General features: G+C 36.0%; 1 protein-coding gene across 10 annotated transcripts in view; it reads left to right on the top strand.

Annotated features, from left to right (window-relative positions):
• The window catches only part of PLA2G4A (phospholipase A2 group IVA), a 150,883-nt gene that overhangs the window by 104,417 nt on the left and 22,970 nt on the right, over nucleotides 1-23,496 (top strand). For all 10 annotated transcript variants that reach the window (XM_077901893.1, XM_077901890.1, XM_077901889.1 and 7 more), the window contains 5 exons: nucleotides 342-456; nucleotides 6,601-6,738; nucleotides 6,827-6,919; nucleotides 10,733-10,804; nucleotides 16,445-16,687. In XM_077901893.1, the coding sequence (XP_077758019.1) occupies nucleotides 342-456; nucleotides 6,601-6,738; nucleotides 6,827-6,919; nucleotides 10,733-10,804; nucleotides 16,445-16,687 (661 nt within the window). The remainder of the gene's footprint in view (nucleotides 1-341; nucleotides 457-6,600; nucleotides 6,739-6,826; nucleotides 6,920-10,732; nucleotides 10,805-16,444; nucleotides 16,688-23,496) is intronic.

The raw sequence follows: 23,496 nt of genomic DNA, 5'->3' as shown, positions 1-23,496 counted from the left end.
AGTGTGACACTTCAACTGAAGATAAAGTTGGGGGAGATAAAGTCTGTGCCAGAGAATCTGGGGTCCAGACTCTTTCTTCTTCATAGCTTCATAGCTGCCAAGTTGTTCTTCATTTCAAATGTAGACATAGCCTTTAAACTTGTGGTTGTTTTTAGAGTGAAGATAATTACCTCCCTAGAGCATACTTTTGTTGTATATTAGGACCCAGAGATTTCTAGAAAAAAATAAGACTTATTTTTATTATAAAAGTTTTAAGTGTCTTGATTGCAAGTACTATTTTAAGTAGCTTCCTATCTGTATCTGTTACTATATTTAAAACCATGTATTTCTTCTGTGGACAGAGAATGAACACTACTTTGAGTAGTCTGAAGGAAAAAGTCAGTTCTGGTCAGTGTCCTCTACCTCTCTTCACCTGTCTCCATGTCAAACCTGATGTTTCAGAGCTAATGTTTGCAGGTACGAAATCTCCTCTTTCAAAACGTTTCCTCGAACCTTTGAACTGTTGGTTTGTCATGATTGTCATTAGAGGAAGTTCATAAGCAATTTTAGTTGTCTGTTTTTGTATATTTTCTGTACCATAAAAACAGTCGAAGATACAAGAAAATATTAAGCTAAATGATTTTCTGATGGTAGAGAATATTCCATGAAATTAGGTACTAATATATCTTCATTTAAATTAGTGAAATAGAAATTATGAAAAAAAGTCCTGACTGTAATCTCAATTTTCATTACTCAGTTCTCAAGGACTTTTAACAAAATAGTGTGTCTCGTGCTTTTAGGCAATGCATATTCTTTTGCTTACTGCTTATATTTTCATTAAGTTGGATAACATATGTGATTATCATTAAAAGCACTTTTATAATTTTTATAATACAGTACTTAAAAAGTACGACTCTATACTTGTGGCAGATGAGGAACAAAATGCCCCATTTTGTTAATTCTCAAATGTAAATATTTGTTTCTTCTACAGAAGCTTTACCTCTTGCTGGGTGTTCTAAAACATGTAACATCATGCTTCTGGGGGCTTTGGCAGTCCTAATCTGCAGTATGGAAGCATTTCTGACTACAGCTAGTAGGGTTCGTTGTAATTTTAGGAAAAGTACCTCAAGAAAACCAGTCACACCATAAGAAAAAAAAAGTCATTGTGAATGGCATGAAATTAACAGATTTATTTCCAGAAACATTTTGCAATTTTACAAAGTCTCACTTTCTTCAACTGACTATTCTGAGGCAAGAATTTTGAATTATTTATAAAAAGCAGTGCACCCGCAATTCATTCATTCAAATGTTTACCAGTTACATTGACTAAAATATCCATTATGCTTATGGCTCAGAAATCACTTATCATATTTATTATCCTATTCAATTTTGCTACAACTCAGGAAGTGAGGTCTTTTCAGCTGTGCTTCATAGAAGAAAAAAACAAACCTCAGAAAGATTAAATGATTTGTACATTGCCACACAGAAGTAAGTAGCAGAGCTGAGATTTGTTTTCAAAAATCCTTTGTGTTTTTTTTAACATTTTATTTATTTATTTATTTATTTATTTATTTATTTATTTATTTATTTATTTATTTGACAGAGAGAGAGAGAGCCCGCACATGCACACAAGCAGCGAGAGTAGCAAACAGAGGGAGAGGGAGCAGGGAGCCCAATACTGGGCTCGATCCCAAGAACCAGGGATCATCACCTGAGCCAAAGGCAGGCACTTTAACTGACTGAGCCACCCAGGCACCCTTCCTTTGTTCTTTTTATTAAAATATTAGCTTCTCTGGTTACTGACTATGTAAAATATAGTATGCCAGGTGCTAAGCATGAACTCCCCTCCCCCAGCACAGTATATTGCCTCTGTTCTATCAGACCTTATAATCTAGGAAATTTACCATAATTATTAAAGAATTTAAGGCACAAGGAAGAAGTTACTATGCATTATTCCTGTGACTAAGTTACATGACATCTGTTAGTCTGTTTCCACATCTGTTAAATAAGGATGAGACTGTCATAGTGTTTCTATAGATAAATGATATGAAGTATGCAAAGTACATAAAACACTGGCAGGCCCGAATTAAGGTTAAGTAAATCTTAAAAATTTAGTGCTCTATGAAATCTATATGAGAAATCAGAGGTCTGGATCTTAACTACAAATAGATTTTCTATATAAAAGGCAAATTTAATTATTGGATGAGGATAAGGCGTAGATTAGGAGTCTAGGATAACCATGGCATGCTCAGCATTAATAAAGAGCAAGATCTTGATTGTAATGTTTTTAGAGAGAATTGAAATTTTTGCATACAAGAAAAGTAAGTGCCATGAGGAAATTGACTTTGTTTTGTTTTTGCTTTCCTATAGCTATTGTTTTGTGAGGTCTTGGAATGTTTGCAGATAGGTTGATAAATCCTACTAGTATGCTTGTCAAATATGTGCATAGCCAAATAAGCCATTTTACCCCAAAAGCATTATGATATGGTCAAACAAGCCCTAGACTAATTTGAAAGTCTTGTTTTAAAGCTGAAATACCTTCGGTAGGCCATTTAATCTCTCTGATTTTTATTTTCTTCATTATTTAAAAAAAAAGATGGTATTAGTAAATATCAGATTTATCTAACAAAACTATTAAGACAATCACATGAAGTAGGCAGAAGATGACACATCATAAAGAGACAAAATATGATAGTGTCACTACTATCGTTAAGATTGTTAGGACATTTTCATAGTCACCTTTTTTTATTCTGAACTTTGAGGCCAGTAGCCTATTCTCAATGGAAAATCTGATCATAATCATTAAGGAAGAAGTTATTTTAGATTCCCCTAGAGTGGGAAAGGCTGTTTTATGTTCAGCTAGTAACCTTCTGACCTCGATGTGTCTGATTTGGGCCATCTGCCTAATTACGATATTGTTACTGAGATGAGAGATACACCATTAACCTTCATTGTGAAGCTTTTATGATAAGGAGGTTCAAAGCTCTGTCTTCCAACAGAGTTGGACAAAGCCATCAAGCATTAGTTATATGGATCTTGTACCCAGATAAGATATTCAAAGATGTTATGTTATGAAGGTTCAAGTAGCTTGGGTTATTGAGGGGAGGTGGGGGAAGAGCCATGTCTATACTTTATTCCTTTAAAGTTTGCTCAGATTAAAAATAGATATTCAGGGGGAAAATAGCTGCAATATTATCTGAATAATATTTTTAAATGTCAAAGAACCAAATTATCTTAGCTTACAGAAGTTTTATCAACTTTGTTTCACAATATCAGAGAATGTTTTTCTTCCCTTCAGAATAGTTTTAAACATTTTCTTCTTTTGAAGATTTTAAACAAATAAACATTAGATGTTTAAACTGTCAAATATTTTTGCCTCCTTCACTTACTACATTGCTTTCATTTTTACGTTTCCATTGGTCAGTAAATTGCATTTACTGAGCACAACTTAGAGAACTCCACATCATGTTAAATTCTTTGACAGACTATAAGAGTAGATATATAGTATTATATAGTATTGTATATATAGTATTCAGGAAAGTTATAATCCCATTAACAAGACAAAAATAAAACATGAAAAATGAATGAGCCATACACATAGCATATTACGATCTATTAAAGTGTGTAGAACCGACATGAGAGTAAGATATCATAGACATTTAGTCCAGTCATAAGGACTTCAGGTGGATAATGGAACTCAGATTTCCTTTGAACATACATGGGTCTATCAAGAGAGATGAATAGTTCTTGTTGTGTGAAATACCATGAGAAAATACTCAGAAGGGGAGCCCAAAGTATGTTTTTGAGAGCAGTAAAAAGAAATTGGCCTTATTATGAGTGGGTGAAGGTGGGTGGTGCATTTGGGAAAATTATTAGTGCCAAATTATAAAAAGATCTGAATTCCAGGGAGAAATCTTTTTATTCAGTTATAATGATAATGGGAAATATTTTGATGTTGGGGGGCAGGAGAATAAATTTTTTAAGTAGTGTTTTGGGAGGAAAAAAGCACTTTGGTGATTCATATGGGTAGATTAGCAAGGAAAGAAGCTGGAAGCACCGCTATCACTCTGCTTTTGTAAGTGAGTGAGTGATGTGATGTCAGTTTAAAAAATTCCTTTTTGGGGCTCTAATAGTGTACGGAAATAGGTAAGATAGACTGGGAGGAAGGATAAGGGGTTCCTTTCCAGATAAGCATAGTGGGATGTGATGACATTGTGTCTAAGCTTAAATGCGCAACAGGAAGTTGGAAATGAGTAGATGGAGGTACAGGAGAGAGATTCAAGTTTGAAATGTACGAGTCAACAGCAAAAGGAATAGTCACATACTCGTATGGTGAGTCCTTCAGTAAAGACTAGAGCGCAATCTCACCTTGAGAATGTCTGTAATTACTGTGTGCACGCACCATAGCATTAATAAGGAAGAGATTACTCGGGAAATTATTGTTTCAGTACCCAAGATAAGGGGATGAAATTCAGAGATGGGAAATTACTTGTAGTGATACAGAAATTTTCCTAGCAGCCTCTGATTCATTGCTAGTCATGTCTCAATACCTCCATGTAAATCATTATAAAGCATACCACTTTCCGATGAAAGGTATGTGTGCCACTTGGCTTTGATTTGAAATGAATTATAATGTGTTCTCATCCCAACTGTGATTTCATAACTTCCTTCACGAAAGTAGAATGTTATGATCTGCCACTGAGTAAACAATAAATAGACACCCACAATCCCTTTTCTAAAACGTTGGCGATAGGTGTTTTGGAATTCAGAATATTTTAGATTTTAAAGCTATGTTATATAATATATAACATTATATATAATGTTATATAATACCCTCCCGCTCAGATTTCATAGTCAAATAGAGTAATTTCCTTAATAGAATGTGTCAATATTCATATTTAGTGAGATAAATAAAACCTAAGTCTTGCATCATTTCAAGACTCTTTTTTTTTTTTTTTTTTTTTTTTTCCTGCTGAATGAAGTCAGGTCAGATTTTACCACCAAATGAATAGCAGAAAAAAGCTAGGGGAATTTCGAGTCATTTGGATTTTGGATTGTTTGGATAGACATGTAATAATTTCAGAAGGGAAGGGAGGGGATAAAGGAGAGCAGAGAGTTATGGGTTAGGCAAGAGTGGATGGTGGTGAGACTTTACAGAGGGTGGCCAACAAAACTGGATCTTGAACTAAAGGTTGAGAAGGAGCAAGCCTTGTGATCACATAAGGTAATAGAGAGCATAAAAGTATGGAGGTATCATTGAACTTTCTCTTTGAGGAACATTAAGAAGACTTGTGTGGCTCAAGGAGAAAGAAGAGCAAGACCAACATTATGGGAGATTGGTTAGGATGTGAGGTCAGGGAGCACCAGCCGGACCATCTTGAAGCCTTGTTGACCATATTTTTATGTTCAGTATAATGGGAAGTCATTAGAAATCTTTCAGCTGGCATTAGTGTGCTGTGATTTCTATTTTTAAAAATTCATTCTTGCTCCGAGTATCAAAAATATAGGGAAATAGAGAAGAGATGTTTTAGAAGACTATGGCGGAGATCCAGGGAGGAAAGTATGGCACTTGTGCCAGTAGGGTACAAATGGCTGGTTGGTCCATGGTGGAGAAATGGGTAAGCAGCCTGTTTCTAACCATATCTGGTAAGAGAGTCTATAGAACTTGAGTTTTTGTATGGAGGATAAAAAGGGAAAAGAACTGTCAAGAATAAAGTCTGAATAGGGGTATAACTATCTGCAAAGTAGTACCATTTACCAGGCAAGGGGGACTGAGAGTAGCAAGTGTAGGACGTGGGAATCAGAAACCAGGAATTCTTTTTGGATGCCTAATTAGATGTAGTGATAGCCATGGATATACATGAAATCTAATAGTAGCTACCATTTGTAGACTGATTAAAATGTGCTATGCCCTCTTCTAAGTTGTTTACATTTCTTAACTCACTAGCTTTTCAAAACAATTCTACAATCTCCTGATTTTATTCATACTCTGTAGATTAGAGGACTAAAACTTGGAGAACACAAGTAATCTAACGAAGGTTGTTGCATAGTTGGTAAGCAGCAAAATGGGATTTGAACCCAGGGCTCTGGCTCTATAGCCTCTACTTCTAGAAAGTATGCCTTTTGACCCTATTGCAGGTAGTTCTTGAGACACTCAGCATACGAACTTTGCATTATAATCTTGAGTCAGGATAATGGTTAATAAGCAAAATTAAAGAAAGATGAAGAAAAGGCAAATGTTGGAGAACACTTTCTTCCATTTTCATAGTCTGCTTGCATTATCATAGTTTAACTTCTATCTCCTTCATGGATTTTACAATTGAATTAGCAATTTTCTGTTTTCCATTCTTTAGAATTAAGATGGACTTCATGAAAGAAGCTTTTAAATGCAAAAGATGTTCAGTTTGTACAAATTGGAAGGGATCCTTTTGCATTTTCATCTCAATAAGCTCTTTTCCCCCAGCCTCTATACAGTGCTATATACATAAAAGACATTTGGTTAATTTTTAAAAAATATTTTAAATAAATGAAAATAATCAAGGCATTGTTGGAAGTGATCTTTGGGTGCATTTCTGTAGTATTTTCCTACTAATGGATTGCACTTTTTAAAAATGTTTTCAGATTGGGTTGAATTCAGTCCATATGAGATCGGCATGGCTAAATATGGTACTTTTATGGCCCCTGACTTATTTGGAAGCAAATTTTTTATGGGAACAGTTGTGAAGAAATATGAAGAAAACCCCTTGCATTTCTTAATGGGTAAGTCATCAAAAACTACCATTTGTTTGCTTGACTGTTTTAAATCTTGGTGCAGTCTAAGTTATTCACCATTCTTGCTTGGTTTTAGGTGTGTGGGGCAGTGCCTTTTCTATATTGTTCAACAGAGTCTTGGGAGTGTCTGGCTCACAAAATAAAGGTTCTACAATGGAAGAAGAATTAGGTATTGTAAAAACATGTTTCTATTGATCATATTTGTGCTAAACTGATAAATTTTAACATGCCTGATTTTAATTAGTAAATTAAATCATCATTAAGATTGCAGTTGTCCTAACGTTACCAATAACTTGGTTAAGTCAACTTAAATATTTCCTAGGAATCATCTGTATATTACTTCTTAAGTATTATTCTGACATTGAGGTTTTGAAATTCATAAAAACTATTGATTCCTAAGAATTTTTAACTAGAGCATCTTCATTCCCCTTAGTCATCATATATCTAAATATGCTATCTGTATTCAAGATATTCCTTTTATCAAATAGAATTTGCTTTTCAAAGATTAGATTCATCAGCAGTTGAACACAGGATGACACCTAAATTCATGCTTGCCTGCTCATTTACCGCTTAAATACTAGCTTGTTAGAATTCTGTTGGCTTCCTTTGGCTAAGTCATACCAAAAAGGAGGAAAGAGTATTTCAAATTCCATCTAGTAAATGAACACTAATGATTTTCTTTAAGTCGAACTCAATGGCCCATAATAAATTAAAAAATAATATTTACAAAACTTGAAAAAGTAGACAGACTGAACTGAGAACCAGCAGTTTTCATTCATTGTAAGATGAATGACAGGAACATCAGTTTTCGTGGTTGAGTAAATTTGACTCAAAGCAAACAAAATGAAACATACGTTCGGTGTCTTCCAAATGCCTTGCCAGCTGTTTCCTTATGGCTATTTTGTCTGGCAGTAGGAAGAAGCAGTGATTGCTAAATCTGAATTTGGAACCAACCCAGCAGTGGCTGGGGAGGAGGGTCCTGTAGATAATCAGCACATGACCTACCAACTACCTCCCGTCTGTCTGTGAAGCATCACACGTCTGTGTGAGGAGAGAGTTCACAGAATAGTATCAGTGACTTTTTCAACAATCAATTCAGTTGAAGAATACTTGCATGTAAAAAACTTAATGTAGACTTTTTTTTTCTGACAAGGTGCCCTTAGTTTTTTCAGGAAGTGACAATTGATTTAAGTAAGCTTTATATGAAAAAAAAAACACACAATTGTAACATTAATTAATACACTACAAAGTGGCTTATAAGTAGTGTTATCATTCCTCCTGTAAAAGCCATTTTAGCTATTGCACATTAAGCAAACAGCAATTTTCCATAGTCCTTAATATTTTCTTCAATAGTATCAATTGTATTTTGGGGGGGTCGTTCTTCATAAAGTAGTGAAGAAGTGATCTTCCGAATGCCTTAGAGCCAAAGATTTTAAAATAAAAATAAAAACAGTATAGAAAGCACTTTGTGCTTGAACTTTCTCCTGTCCTCTGAGTGGCACTCCGTTAACAAGCAGCCAAGGCAGATGGAACTCTGGAGCTTGCTCCAGCTGGAACTACAGAGCCCCATTCTCAGGAGGAGCTATGAGGCCAAGAGTATATTGCTGAAATGCTCTGACTTGACTTTTTTTAATGAACGTTACACCCCACATGAATAAATACCCTGTTCTCCATTCTAATTTTATGGAAATCACTAACTCTTCTCAAAAATTTGTAAAGATTTCAGAAGAAAAGGGATAAAGAACAGACGGAGCACTTGTTACGGGACTTGTTTCTCTGTGATTCCTCTCTGTTGAATAATCCAGATAAACCTAGGGCTTGTTATTTTTTTCCTCCTATGGCAGGAAGAGAATAGGGCTGAAATAACAGATCTGAGGTGGGCGAGACAATGGCTGAAGGCCAAGGAAAAGGACAGTGTTTATACTAAATAATCTTCAGAATATTCTTTGTTGTGAGATGTTTCCTTTGGGGCCCGTGGTTTGGCAGCTTATTCACTTGTCCTGTGTGTCAGACTAAGGGGGAATATTGTGCACTTGAGATCCAGTAGCCAGAAGGATCCATGTTACCTCAGATGAGGTAAGGGTTTCCAGAAATGAGACCAGAGAGGTGACTGAGGGGAATCTGAAGATGCCTGGTGACTCTTTTCATCCATCAGCTCCCCAAAGTTTACCCTTTAAAGGGAGGCTCAAAGGTGGTTTCTGTATGTGCTTCCTCCCTTCTGAAGAAAGACATTATAGTATATTGGACCATAATCCGATAACTCTAAATGAAATTCTTTACATTCTCAAGGAATTTTGAATATGAGCAATCTGTGCTCTTGAACAGATGAAGTCAAATGTTATACCATAGGGATGGAAAATAAATACATTCAAATATTTAGCTATCTCTTGAAAATATCTTTATAAAAGAATATTTTGGTGAACCTTGTTTTTTGTGAACCATTTTCTTAAGTGATAGTATCAAAAATGACCCAAAAAGAGAGAGAGAAGAAAAACTTACTTGCAGAAAGAGAATTTTGTTCTGCTAAATACATACAGGACCAGAGAGACACATCTACTGTATAGGAAACCTAGAGCAGATCATTTCTTAACACCACCCCTCTTCTACACAACAAAACTACTTTCTGTAATAGTCATGAAATGAAATGAAGATTAAGCCGAGAACATGATCTTTTATTGAATTTCATATGTGTAACCATGCCAGTAAAATTAAATAAATCTAAAAATTAAAATGACTACCTCAAGCATTTAAAACCCTTTCATTATATACCCTCAGTCATTCATATATATGACATTTACGCAGGTATGATAAATATATGCAGAGTAATATGGGGGAACTAAGTGTTATACATGTATTTCTCTAAGTTTGGAGCCCTCAAATTACTGTGTCACTGAAAATTATAAATTTAGAGTCCGTTTCTCTGAGTTCAGAGCCTTAAAATGACTCTATCAGTGAAAATTATAAATTTAGAGTCAGTTTTTTAAGACCAAAAAAAATTCTATTGACTAATCAAAGAAAAAATTCATTGTAGAGAAAGTGGTTTCATGTAAGTATCCAAAGAAAGTTTGATTTTTCTACAAATGCTGATGTTAAGAATGATCTGTATGCTCCATAGTTTAGGTAATTTTTACTTGAAAAAAAACGAGTTATTATGTGGATTTTACTCTTATCTTTGTTTTAAGTGTTAAGGATCTGTGGTTTCTATTTTAGTTTTTATAACTACCCTTTTAATATATTCTGAGGAAGTACAAATTCTTTTTTTTAAGATTTATTTATTTATTTATTTATTTATTTATTTATTTATTTATTTATGATAGACATAGAGAGAGAGAGAGAGAGAGAGGCAGAGACACAGGCAGAGGGAGAAGCAGGCTCCATGCCGGGAGCCTGACGTGGGACTCGATCCCGGGACTCCAGGATCGCGCCCTGAGCCAAAGGCAGGCGCTAAACCGCTGAGCCACCCAGGGATCCCCAGAAGTACAAATTCTTGACTCCAATAGGCACATTTCAACAACTTTCAGGATTATTGAAAATCAAAAGATACCTTATATTAGTAGCTTTCATTCATTTTAAAGGAATTGTTCTGTAGTTCCCCTGTGGATTTTGGTTTTACCCTACATTTACCCTCCTAAACACCACTTAAACATATTTAATTGAAGAAATATATACCTTTTTGATATAAAAAGGAGCCTCCTATAATTAAGTTATTTTGTCAGGATTAAGATAAACATTTTTTCCCTTTAAATCATGAATGAATAGCTTTAAACTAATTTTTCCTGCCCTAAGACATTTTGTTTTTCAATGAGAAATTTGAAAATACTAGTGAAACTATAAATTTCGGGACTAAATTGTTCAAAATTAACACTAGTGAACTTGGTAGATCTCACTTGGTGGTTTTTCTGAGATTACTTCCTTACAGTAAATTTAATTGTGAGTCTTGACACCTGAAATCCTTCAACTGTTTTGATTTTTTTCCCCACAGAAAATATTACCGCAGAGCATATTGTGAGTAATGACAGCTCAGATAGCGATGATGAAACACAAGAACCCAAAGGTAAGAGGATCTTCTCTGGCAGAAGTCCATTTGCATAGAAGAAATGCATGTTGTGTCTGATTCTCTCACTCAAGGTGCTAATGGTAATCTCTGCTCTCCGAGCAATATAGAACTGTAGCTTTCTGTTCACTGAAAGAATTGATACTATGTGTGTAATAAAATATGCAACACATAAATATCCCTTATGTTTTTCTTTTTAAGACCTCAAACTATTATCCATGGAACAAATGGAGAATAAACTGGAATGGTAGAAATAACAAATTCTAAGTCCAGTTAGAGCACCAGGCTTCTTGGCATGAAAATTGTGACATGGGAGCATTTTTCTTTGGCTTTAAAACTTAAAATTTCATCCTTAAAAATCCTATTATTGATGAAGTATCATGTGAAAAATTATTCTCACTTCATTACTGAGCTTTATCCCATTGTCAGCAATCCATCTCTTAGGAAGAGATCAGTGATGAAGTGGGATAGAATTATGAAGAACTTTTTATTGTATATGTTATTTATAAGTGTGAATGAGTTCTTTCACATTTTGACAAGGCAGTTTTTGGCTTGGTGTGGATCACCGTATCAGGGATGAAGCCTGGGCAGGGATAAGGTGAGGATCAGGGGGATATTTATAGCAAATGTTAGGTGGTCAAATTAACCCCTGGGTAAACATCCTGTGATAGTTTGAATATGATTATCTAGATTTTAGAAGACACTAGATGCTTTCTTGCTCTAAATTTCATGAATCCCTCCAGCCATGGTGTAGATATTGGAAAAGCCTGTTTTATCCTTGCTGAATCAACATTAAAATTAAAATTCTCTTTTCACAGCTGGGCTGTGACTCCCTCATAAGATAAGTTTGTGTAAACTAGAGGGAAAGTACCTTCTCTGGGAAATGCAGCTACACAAGCTCACAGCATGGCTAGTGTGTAGTTTCTTGTAAAATTAATAATAGTAATAATAATAACCCTTCCCTGGGCACAAAATTTTCGACCAGGCACAAGATTTGAGCACTGCTCATGGTCTCCTCTTCAGTCCCTGTTGGCACACTGTCCTGCTGTTTCATGCTGGAAAGTCAGTCCTAATTCTGGCTCCTTCTTATTTTTAACTTTAATTTTTTTAGTTATTCAGGTCTTTTTTTTTTTTTTAATTTCCTTTTAATGAAGGGTGCCAGCCAGTACAAAGGGGATAGACAGTATATGCCTAACATTTCTAGAATTAATATGTGTTGACATAGGGACTGTCAAGTAGGTATAATAATGGCTTGTTAATTATTAAGGAAATTGCTATAGATGGTCAGTACATTTGATCACTTCTGGTTATCTTAAGGCTAAGAAATTCAAAGGCCCTTTGAACATACATACCTATTTTGGTTTTAATAGCAACCTAGATTGGAAAATTATATTTAGGATGTTCTTGGGATTTCTTATTAGCTCTTAATATTCTTTTTTTTCTCTTAAATAAAATTTTTTGGAGTAGTTTTAGATTCTCAACAAAATTGAACAAAAAGACCAGAGAGTTCCCTTAGATTTCCTGCACACTCCCACCCACACTCAGAGCCTCCTCCACCTCAACATCTTATATCAGAATTGTGCGTTTGTTATAACTACATCGACACATCCTTGTCACCCAAGGTCCAAACTTTAGGGTTTACTCTTGGCATCATATATTCTATAGGTTTTCACAAATGTAGAGTAACCTTTATCTACCATTATAGCTTCATACAGAGTAGTTTCACTGCCAGAAGCATCCCTCTGTGCTGTTTATTTATTCCTCTATCCCTCCCATCCCCACCTCTAGCAACCACTGATCTTTTTACTGTCTCCACAGTTTTGTCTTTTCCAGAATGTCAGATTGTTGGTATCATACAGTATATATAGCGTTATCAGATTGGCTTCTTTTACTTAGTAATATGCATTTGAGTTTCCTCCACGTCTTTTCATGGCTTGATAGCCACCCCCTCCTTTTTTTTCTTCTTCTTTTTTTTTTTTTTTAGCATTGAATAACATTCCATTGTCTAGATGTACCAATTTATTTATCCGTTCACCTATTGAAGGACATCTTATTTGCTTCCAAGTTTTGTCAATTATGAATAAAGCTGCTATTGGGTAAAAACTAAAATACATGATTGTTGGATCATATGATGGAAGTAAAATTTAGTTTTGCAAGAATCTTCCAAAGTGGCTGTACTATTTTGCATTCCCATGAGCATGTATGAATATTTTTGTTGCTTCACATCCGCACCAGCATTCAGTGATGTCATTGCTTAGGATTTGGCATTTCTAATTGGTGTGTAGTGTTATCTCATTGTTGTTCTAATTTCTATTTCCCTGGTGACACATGATGTGGAGCATCTTTGCTTACTTGCCATTTCTATGTCCTCTTTGGTGAGGTATCTGTTAAGTTCTTTTGCCCATTTTTTAATTGGTTTGTTTGTTGTCTTATTGTTGAATTCTGAGGGGTCTTTGTATATTTTGGATGACAGTCTTTTATTGGATGTGTCTTTTACAAATATTTTCTCCCAGTTTGTGGCTTGTCTCCTCATTCTCTTTTGAAGCTTCTTCATTTTTCATCATATGATTTTGAGCAAGGTCTTTAGGAATTTTTAACTTTAGTTTTTTTCAAATCTATGCTGGCATCATTTTACCTGCTCTCACAAAATTGTTATAATTATCAACTTGCAAATGCATACAAAGGGCTTTAAGTTGTAAAAAGCTATGCAAATAGAAATTTACTTATATTATTACTAAAAAAGAGTCAATTATCATTTATCTATTGACTGCTGGGTTTGTCCCACAAACGGTGCCATTTCCAAATATCTTGTAAGGAAAGATCTCTGTCTAGGACAGAAGTGGGGTTTATTTAATAATAATAACAAAAATGATGATGATAATGGTAATTATGTTGGTGATAAAGAAGGAAGAGGAGGAAGAGGAAAAAGAAGGAAAAAGAAGAGGAGAGGGAGTTGGAGGAATAGGAGGAAGCTCCAAATTTTTGGAAAATAATTGGTATCTTTGTATCCTTTGTGACTGGAGGATATAAATCATTCACTTTATTTTTTTTTAAAAAGATTTATTTATTAATATATATAGAGAGTGCATGGGTGCGCACACATCTGGGGAGGACCAGAGGGCGAGAAAGGAAGAGTCCCAAGCAGGGGCTATGTTAAGTGTGGAACCTAATGCTAGGCTCAATCTGATGACCCTGACATTACAACCTGAGCTGAAATCAAGAATCAGCCACTTAACCAAATGAGCTCCCCTGGTGCCCCCAAATCATTCACTTTAAAGCCCAACTTGTCCTTTGAGAGTTTTTCTTTGTCATATTTGGCTTTAGAGAAGTGTGAGGTAGAAAAATGTATGTTTTTTGTGTGTGTGTGAGTATGTAGTCACCTGAATTGGTTACTGAAAGATCCATTCATTTCCTCAGCTCATTAAGCTAATCCTTATGAAGCTAAAAAATCAGTATTTATTATGATTTTATGTATGTCTAGTTAATATTTATGAGAAATTATGAAGTTTGAACATAGACTTTCTTTTTCTCAGATATATATATATATATATTTATATAGAGTTGCCAGAAATCTGAAGAGAGAGATGCACGCAAGTGGAATTATACTATACCACACAACCTTCCTCGACTTGGAGTATGAATGAATAGTATTGATCATGATGATACAGCTATCACTGCCACCACCATCTCTACTGTTACCTGGTTTTTATTATGAATTTAATACAGGCCAGGCATTTTTGTAAGAGATATGCATGAATGCATTATCTCGATTAATCTTCACAACAGCCCCATGAGGTGTCCTGTGAGGAAATGAAAGCTGAGAAGAGTTACTAAGAAGCAGTGGAAAGAGGATTGAAATCCAGGCAGTCTGATTCTGGAACCAGTGTTCTAAAAAACTACCGATGCTGCTTCCCAGTGGTCGTGATGTGTGCACAGGTTTTAGGGGAGAAGTCATTTAAAACTGCTTCTTTTGGAAGATTGTTGGATTTCAAGACATTTTAAAGCATGTGTTTAAATTACACGGTTTTAAATTCCAAACTTTATAAGCAAGGATGAAATGACTGTTTCTAGAGTGTTTACTGAGCAGCAAATATGTGTGTTGAGCCCTTCAGTTGTCTGTTCTCAGTTTGCATGATTTCTGATGTTTACTAAACAGGAGAGGGAAGAAAACTTAGTAATAAAGAAGGTAGGATTAGCTACTGTGGAATTTCCCTGTGTGTGTGTGTGTGTATGTGTGTGTGTGGCCAGAGAAAAAAAAAGAAAAGGTCTAGGAAAGGACAGAAAGGGGAAAGTAGTTTGCCTGGAAATGTAAGAATAGACCAAGTAACACATCAAGAACACAACCTGTAGGGGTGCCTGGGTGGCTCAGTCGATTAAGTGTCTGTCTTGGGCTCAGATCATGATCCTGGGGTCCTGGGATCAAGCCCCACATCGGGCTTCCTGCTCAGCAAGGAGTCTGCTTCTCCCTCTCCCTCTGCCTTCCACTACCCCTGCTTCTGCACTCTCTCTGTGTCAAATAAATAAATAAAATATTAAAAAAAAAAAACACAACCTGTAGACTGATGGTGGGTAAAGGATAAAGTAATAACAATTTAAGAAAAAAATGATTAACTGAAATATTACTGTATTAATTTATACAAATATTTGTTAAATCAAAAGACATAGAGCTTCACTATTAACCTTAATATTCAATTACCTAGAGATTTAAAAAAATTTTTTATTTAAATTCAACTTAGTTAACATATAGTGTATTATTAGTTTCAGGGGTAGAATTAGTGATTCATCAGTTGCAAATAACACCCAGTGCTCATTACATCACATGCTCTCCTAAATGCCCATCCCCCAGTTACCCTATCCCCAATTGTCTCTCCCCTCCAGTGACCCTCAGTTTGTTTCCTGTAGTTAAGAGTCACTTATTATTTGCCTCCCTCTGTATCTTATTTTATTTTTTCCTTCCTTTCCCCTATGTTCCTCTGTTTTGTTTCTTAAATTCCACATATGAGTGAAATCATATGGTATTTGTCTTTCTCTGACTTGTCTTTCTCTGACTTATTTTGCTTAGCATAATACCCTCTAGTTCCATCCATGTTGTTGCAAATGGCAAGATTTCATTCTTTTGATGACTGAGTAATATTGTATTGTGTATGTGTAGACACACACACACACACACATCTTCTTTATCCATTCATCTGTCAGTGGACATCTGGACTCTTTCTGTAGTTCACCTATTGCGAACATTGCTGCTATAAACATTGGTAAACATCGGGGTGCAGCTGCCCCTTAGAATGGCCAACAGACACATGAAAAAATGCTTAACATTTTTCATCATCAGGGAAATACAAATCAAAACCATAATGAGATAGCACCTCATATTGGTCAGAATGGCTAAAATTAACAATTCAGGAAATAATAGGTGTTGGCGAAGATGCAGGGAAAGGGGAACCCTTTTATACCAACAGTGGGAATGCAAAGTGGTGCAGCCACTCTGGAAAACAGTATGGAGGTTCCTTAAAAAGTTAAAAATAGAGCTACCCTATGATCCAGCAATTGCACTACTAGGTATTTATCCAAAGTTTTTTGTTGTTGTTGTTGTTTTTTAATGGATTTGGGAATCTATATGCTCTGGTTCTTTTTCCTTAGGCACTGAAAATGAAGATGCTAAAAGGGAATATCACAATGATAATCAAGCAAGTTGGGTCCATCGTATGATAATGGCTTTGGTGAGTGATTCAACTTTATTCAATACCAGAGAAGGACGTGCTGGGAAGGTGCACAACTTCATGTTGGGCTTGAATCTCAATACATCCTATCCAATGTCTCCTCTGAAAGACTTGATGACACAGGAATCGTTGGATGAAGATGAATTGGATATGGCTGTAGCAGGTAAGCACACAAAACATAATCCATGGAAGCTAATTCAGGAGATCTTTATTCCTTTCGAGTGAGAAGCCTTTTGATTCTTAGCAATGCTTATCCATTTATGCTCAGGTACAGCAACATCTATTTAGTGTGTGAAGGGCTTCAGATTACTGGGAGTTTTTTGGGGGGGGGAAGAAAAACATTCATTGGACAGGAAATGGCATAGTTATGTCAGCATAGAAATTTTTCACTGAACCACTAAGGAGGGGTGTTAGATCTTCTCTGTATTGGACAAGGTTCACTCAGAAAACAGGAAGCCTTCTCCCTTGCTTAACTGAGAGGGATTCAAAGTAGGGAATCAGGTGTTGACAAAGTTGTTCCAAGGCTTGGAAGAGCAAGCTCTGGGCTGATCTTCCAGGAAGGATTCCAAAAACACTTCAGAATCACCCCCACAAACGCCCCCACAACCGTGCCTGGCAGTGGAAATGGCAGAAATGTAGCCTCTGTCTCATTTCCTCCTTTGAATTTTCTGTGGGTGTTTCTGCTCTTGGCGGAGGGCAGGTCTTAGCAGACCCAGCACTTTTCAGAATCCTGGTTGATGTGGTCCTCAGCCCGACTCTCTGCCACAGCACAGGAGTTGCCTGCATTCCAGGGTTCCGAGGGGAGGTGACTTCACCAGCCTCAGAGTCTGTGAGGCTACTGAGTCTGTCCCTCTAGTTCTCAGAAAGGTTAGGTCACTTTCTTAAGGCCAGCTGGTAGGAGCCCACTCACTGCTGTGTCTGTTACGTTGCCAAATTCCAACGAATCATTCCCTTTCCTCTTCAGTTCCCTGCATATTTCAAATTAAAAGTTAAATTTGCCATGGTGACTAATCAATACATAATAATCTTTCTTATAATGATCCTACATTTTTTTACATCTAAATCTTTCTACTTCATCATACCAGATGAAGTAGATATCTGGGTCACTGCTCAGATATCATTTCTCATTTATTTCTGCTTCAGGGCATCAAAAGCAGGATGCTCTAGAAATGTAAGTGGGATTTTTCCAAAAACCTTTCTTCTACTTTTTGGTGGAGCATCGTGCCTCTAAAATATTTGGAAAAATTAGGACGTGGCTTTAGGTTTGGTGGTGTTTCTGGTAGTGCTGTTCCCATTTATTGTCTGAACTTAGGGGACATTGCAAAAGCAAGTTACCTTGTTTAAACAAGAGGAGTAGAAGCTCACTATACTTTGCATTATGTTTATGGCATCCAAGTCTAGGATACGAGGTATGGTATGATTATTTAACTGCAAATGACACCCTTTCATATTAGCAGTGATAAAAGTCCATTTGTGATAAAGTCAATATCTGTTTTAAAATTCATCCAAAATTTAAAAAGAAAAAGACAAAACACTTGCCCATTAATCAATGACCTTATTTGTCTTGTGTCACGTGATTATACTTACTGCGATTAGAATATGCATTAAATGTATATTCCTTAGAAACTGAGCCTTCATTGATGAATGATGATGGCTGTTAAAAAAACTTAGTCTCAAAGATCATTTAGAACTGAAAAGAATCTTTAGTTATTTTACTTTAGAAAAAAGAATGATCAAAGAGAGTCATTCTCACTGCCTACAGTTTCTTAGCTGAGCTAGAATGGGGTCACAGACCTCAGTGTTGCTCCGAAGCTTTTCCTTTCTGCTACACTCCCTTCCCCGCTCTGTTAGTCATTGTTTTGCTGATGTCAAATGGAAGTTTCCTTTCTGTGTACTATATTACATCTGTTTTATGTTATTACTTTGATCGAATTACCCAGCATAGCTCCTGTGATTTGCACAGCATGCATTCTGCACTCCACAGTTTAACAACTCCCTGGTGGTTTTGCAATACTTTATGTAGGTTCAGAGGTGTTTGGGTTGCTAGATCAAATACAGCAGGCCTAGTTAAATTTGAATTCTAAGCCATATATATGTGAGTATATATGTAGTGTGAGAAGACTCATGGACAGTTCTCATAAAGTAAAATGAGCAAGTAGAAAATGTAATCGCCTCAAAATACGGTATTACATCAATTAAAAATTCTTTTGTTGACCTATTTCGGAATGCATGAACCTAAAATTGTTGGAAAGAACCTTAAATTTTATTTCCTAGTGTTATAGCTCATAAAAATTCTATTTCACTCACTCTGTATTTATCTAGTTGAAAAAAATATATATGGGATATTGATTTTAGTCAAGAATTTACTAAAATTGATTTAGTCAAGAATCCAGCCAGGTCAGTGATGAGTTCATTCAGATATATAATTTACAAACTAACATTGCCAAAAATGACTGCATCTTAGACCAGATTTACTAAATCGATTAGTGCTCTCTCAGACAGTTGTTTAGACACTGTCTCCTGATTATTTCCAAGTTTTAGATTAACCATGTATATGTAGTTAAAAGTTAAAAGATTTATCATAAACTGTAATCATTTTGGTTCATAAAATCTTCATCAAAACTGTTTATTATAAAGGGGTGCCTAGGTGGCTCAGTCGGTTGAGCCAGGTCACAATCTCAGGGTCCTGGGGTAGACCCCCACATCAGGTTCCACACTGAGCAGAGTCAGCCTCTCTCCCTCTGCTTCTGCCCTTCCCCCTACTTGTGTGCTCTTTCTCTCTCTCTCTCTTTCTCTCTCTCTCTCTCTTTCGCTAAAATAAATAAATAAATAAATAAATAAATAAATAAATAATCTTTTTAAAAACTTGATTTATTATACAGTTGAAAATACTGCAATTTAATTAAAATGTTAAGGTTATATCTCTTATTTTTGTACCCCCATGCAAAATAGAAATAGAAACTTTTATCTTATCTAGATATTAAGAAAATCTTACATTTTAGTGTAGGAAAATCTTACATTTTAGTTGACCCTATGGTGATTTCATTTGTACCAAGTAAAATTTGAGTATTTTAGAATTAAAACAATCTCTCAACCTAAAATGAGAAAAAAAATAGTGCAGTCATTGTGCCTACTACTTCACTTTGCAGACAATCGTTTGAAAATAAGAAGAGGGATCCCTGGGTGGTGCAGCGGTTTAGCGCCTGCCTTTAGCCCAGGGCGCGATCCTGGAGACCTGGGATCGAATCCCACGTCAGGCTCCCGGTGCATGGGGCCTGCTTCTCCCTCTGCCTATGTCTCTGCCTCTCTCTCTCTCTCTCTCTGTGTGACTATCATAAATAAATAATTAAAAAAAAAAAAAGAAAATAAGAAGAATAATAAGATGAGGGAATTCCTCTTGTTTGTTTATTTCAAAATAGTTGTATACCTTTAGAAACTACGAGAAGCTGTCTATTATTTATGTGACTTCTTTCCTGTTTACTTTTGTGTTTACGTTACTTACTGTGACACATAACATCTGGAATTTTAAAAATCGAGGCATGCGTTGATTTAGGCCAGAGTTCAATACACAAACATCCAAACATTTTGTACATCATATATTGAATCTGTGTGAGGTATTTATATAAAGTGACCATTGCAAATGCCCACAGAGGAGCTGCTTTAAGGAGATGGTACATCATTATAAAACACAACATGTTTCCACACCTAGCAAAGAACCTGATTAACTCATTTACAGGTTTAGAAACCCTGTATGTTTTGAGCTATGGGAGGATGTTCTTCCGTAGTGTCATTTATCAAACTCTCTCTGACATTGTAGTAGATGTTATATAATAAATTGGGTTCAAGTTCAAATAAATTTGGAAAAACTAACAACTCCATCTCCCTATTCACAATGCGATGGGATACTCTAATGAATTTAAGGAGCCCTACTCAATGTGCCTACTTGAAAATGTGCAGACTGGCTTACATTCAAATCCTAGATGGGCCACTATTAATGAGATGGTCTTAAATAGTTACTTAGCATAATCCTCAGTTAACAGTGTTAGAAAAACTAGAGCCAAACTAAAAACCAACACCCCTGATCCCCATGCAACCTGCAACCTCAGGGCAGCGAGGTTGCAACAATGCTCACTCTTTTCCCCAAATAGAAAGAATAGTACCTGTCTTATACACTTCCTGGGAAGATTAAATAACATCTTTCTTTCTTTCTTTTAAAGTAGCATCTTTATTTAAAAGGGCAATTAGCCTAAGGCATAGTCAGGAGGATAGGAAACCCACAATCTAACATGGTCATTACATTAAGCTGTCGATCTATTTCTCAAACCCATTTGATCATGAAACTCTTATTTTGTGTAGAGAACATCTGTTAATATCTTGCAAAACTACTTTGTATGCAACACAATTAAGAAACACTGCTTCCTTTCAATTTATTTGGAAGGGTGGAACCATGGTGTTTAGCTACATGCCAGAGCTGGAACTTGGTCACATAATGACCTGTCTCTCAGACATCATCTTGGATATAAAAGAGGAAAAGAGAGACTACCATTTTTGTGACAAGAAGGAGCATATCAAACAGAATATGAGAGAAGTGGTCTGTCTTGGTTAATCTTTTAGCTGAAATTCAAAAGAGCACTAAGTGTATGAAGCCAAAGAAAAATATTTGTAAACTATCATTATACTTTATTGTATTAGGGGAAATCACTGCACTGTAAAAAACATTGCCCACTAATGTGTTTTGCAAACATTTGTATTTACTTGTGATTAAAGACATATATTAGTGTGGTTTTAATGATTGACAGATGCATGTGTAGTTAGCCTCTCTACGTTGTAATTACTGCTTTTTAAGCCGTTTCAGTTTTATGGCCAGCCATCTACTGAAGTAGCAATGTGACACACTGGGTCTAATGAGGGGACTAAGCAGAGGGCTGAGACCTGGGCCTGCCTTGGAATCCTATCACTGTGTGAAACCGGACCTCTTGGGCCTTAGTTTCCTTATCCTTTATTTATTTGTTAAGATTTTATTTATTTATTCATGAGAGACACACAGAGAGAGGCAGAGACATAGGTAGAGGGAGAAGCAGGCTCCCTGCGGGGATCCTGATGCAGGACTCGATCCCAGGATCCCAGGATCATGGCCTGAGCCAAAGGCAGATGCTGAGCCTCTGCCTCCACTGAGCCACCCAGGTGCCCCAGTTTCCTGATCTTTAAAATGACACTAATAATGGCTCTTTTGTAAGAGTCTCAAAAGGATGATAAATCTCATATATGAAATTTCTAATGCATTAGAGAAACTCAAAATAAATGAAGCTATTTTGAAGAGAAACAAAAGTACCCAAATACTGAACTTCCAGCCTCTTAGTAAAATATTTTAAAATGAATATAAGACAAGGACCCACAATTGTTCACCTTTAAAAAGCTTAAGCAAAAGTTTTTAAGCAATAAAAATTTCAGGGATCCCTGGGTGGCGCAGCAGTTTAGCGCCTGCCTTTGGCCCAGGGCACGATCCTGGAGACCCGGGATCGAATCCCACGTCAGGCTCCCGGTGCATGGAGCCTGCTTCTCCCTCTGCCTATGTCTCTGCCTCTCTCTCTCTCTCTGTGTGTGACTATCATAAATAAATGAAAAAAAAAATTTAAAAAAATAAAAAATAAAAATAAAAATTTCAGAGAAAAAATATTAAAATCGTGTTTGATGATATATGTATTTTTCAATGTTACAATTCTTAGGTTCGTGTTTCTGTGACAGAATTTTAGAATTTTGGCTAGTAGCAAAGTACTTTGTCACTACAATCCATAAGTACTTGATAGGAAAGGAGACTTCATCTGGAGGTAATTATTTACAGAATAATTTCTCTTTTCTCTCCTTGTTGGCCTAGTATTCACCTCAGACATAGCAAGACTTTTTTTTTTTTGTTTTTAACTTGGCCTGCCTTTTCATTTAGTCACATGGCCTTATTCTTATCTAAAACCCTCTCCCTATTGCTTTTTTTTTTTTTTATAGCATATTTATTTTTTTTTTGTTTAAGACCATTCATTCACACCTTGTCTCATTCACCAGTTCTGGACAGTACAAATCACCTCAGCTGTAAACTCTTTTTCTCTTCATTCATAAGCACACTAGTATATGTTTATAGCATTTGCTTGTTAGTATTCTAGGGATGAGAAATTTTAATAAATAGGAGAGAAGAAAACACATGACTCTCTGTTACCTGTAGAAACTTAGAAGAAGGGGGTGCCTGGGTGGCTCAGTGGTTGAGTGTCTGCCTTCGGCTCAAGGCATGATCCTGAGGTCCTGGGATCAAGTCCCACACTGGGCTCCACATAGGGAGCCTGCTTCTCCTTCTGCCTATGCCTCTGCCTCTCTCTGTGTGTCTCTCATGAATAAATAAAGTCTTAAAAAAAAATAAAAAGAAACTTAGAAGAATAATTATGTTTTCTTGAGTAAGTCCAAACCTAATTTAGAACTGTTTCAATTCACATTGAATAAACCTCAAACCTAATTGTGTTCACTGGTGCTCTTCAGATTTTAATGATGATGAAGATTGTGGATTTAATGGGACAGTAAGAATTGAAAGATTTGCCTTTCTTTGGGATCCCTTGCTCTTGAAACATAATGATAAAATTCACCATGAGAGGGTTATAGTCAGTATCATTCTTATTTAGAAATATAGGGAGGAAACGAACATGCAGTGGGTTCCCACAACGTGAATATTTTTCTGGATAATAGGTAGTAACTACCTTGGATACGTGATTCTATAAACACAGGTCAGTCTGACCCTCTAGGTTTTATTGTTACCTCTTTGAAAAGACTTGCCAAGTAGAAGTTACAAGCTTTCTCAGAGATCATAATGCCTGTCTAGTATGAACATCCTCATGCTGTTCTGGAGCTTTCCAGCCTTTTTCTTAATAGAACAAGTGTGAGGATATGGAGACAGACCAAAACAATTGCATGTCATTTCATTCAACTCAAATC

Source organism: Canis aureus, chromosome 6 (genome assembly GCF_053574225.1).
Source record: "Canis aureus isolate CA01 chromosome 6, VMU_Caureus_v.1.0, whole genome shotgun sequence".
Taxonomy (NCBI): Eukaryota; Metazoa; Chordata; class Mammalia; order Carnivora; family Canidae; genus Canis; species Canis aureus.
The sequence above is the reverse complement of the archived record's forward strand: the minus strand, read 5'-3'. Positions and strand labels throughout refer to the sequence as shown.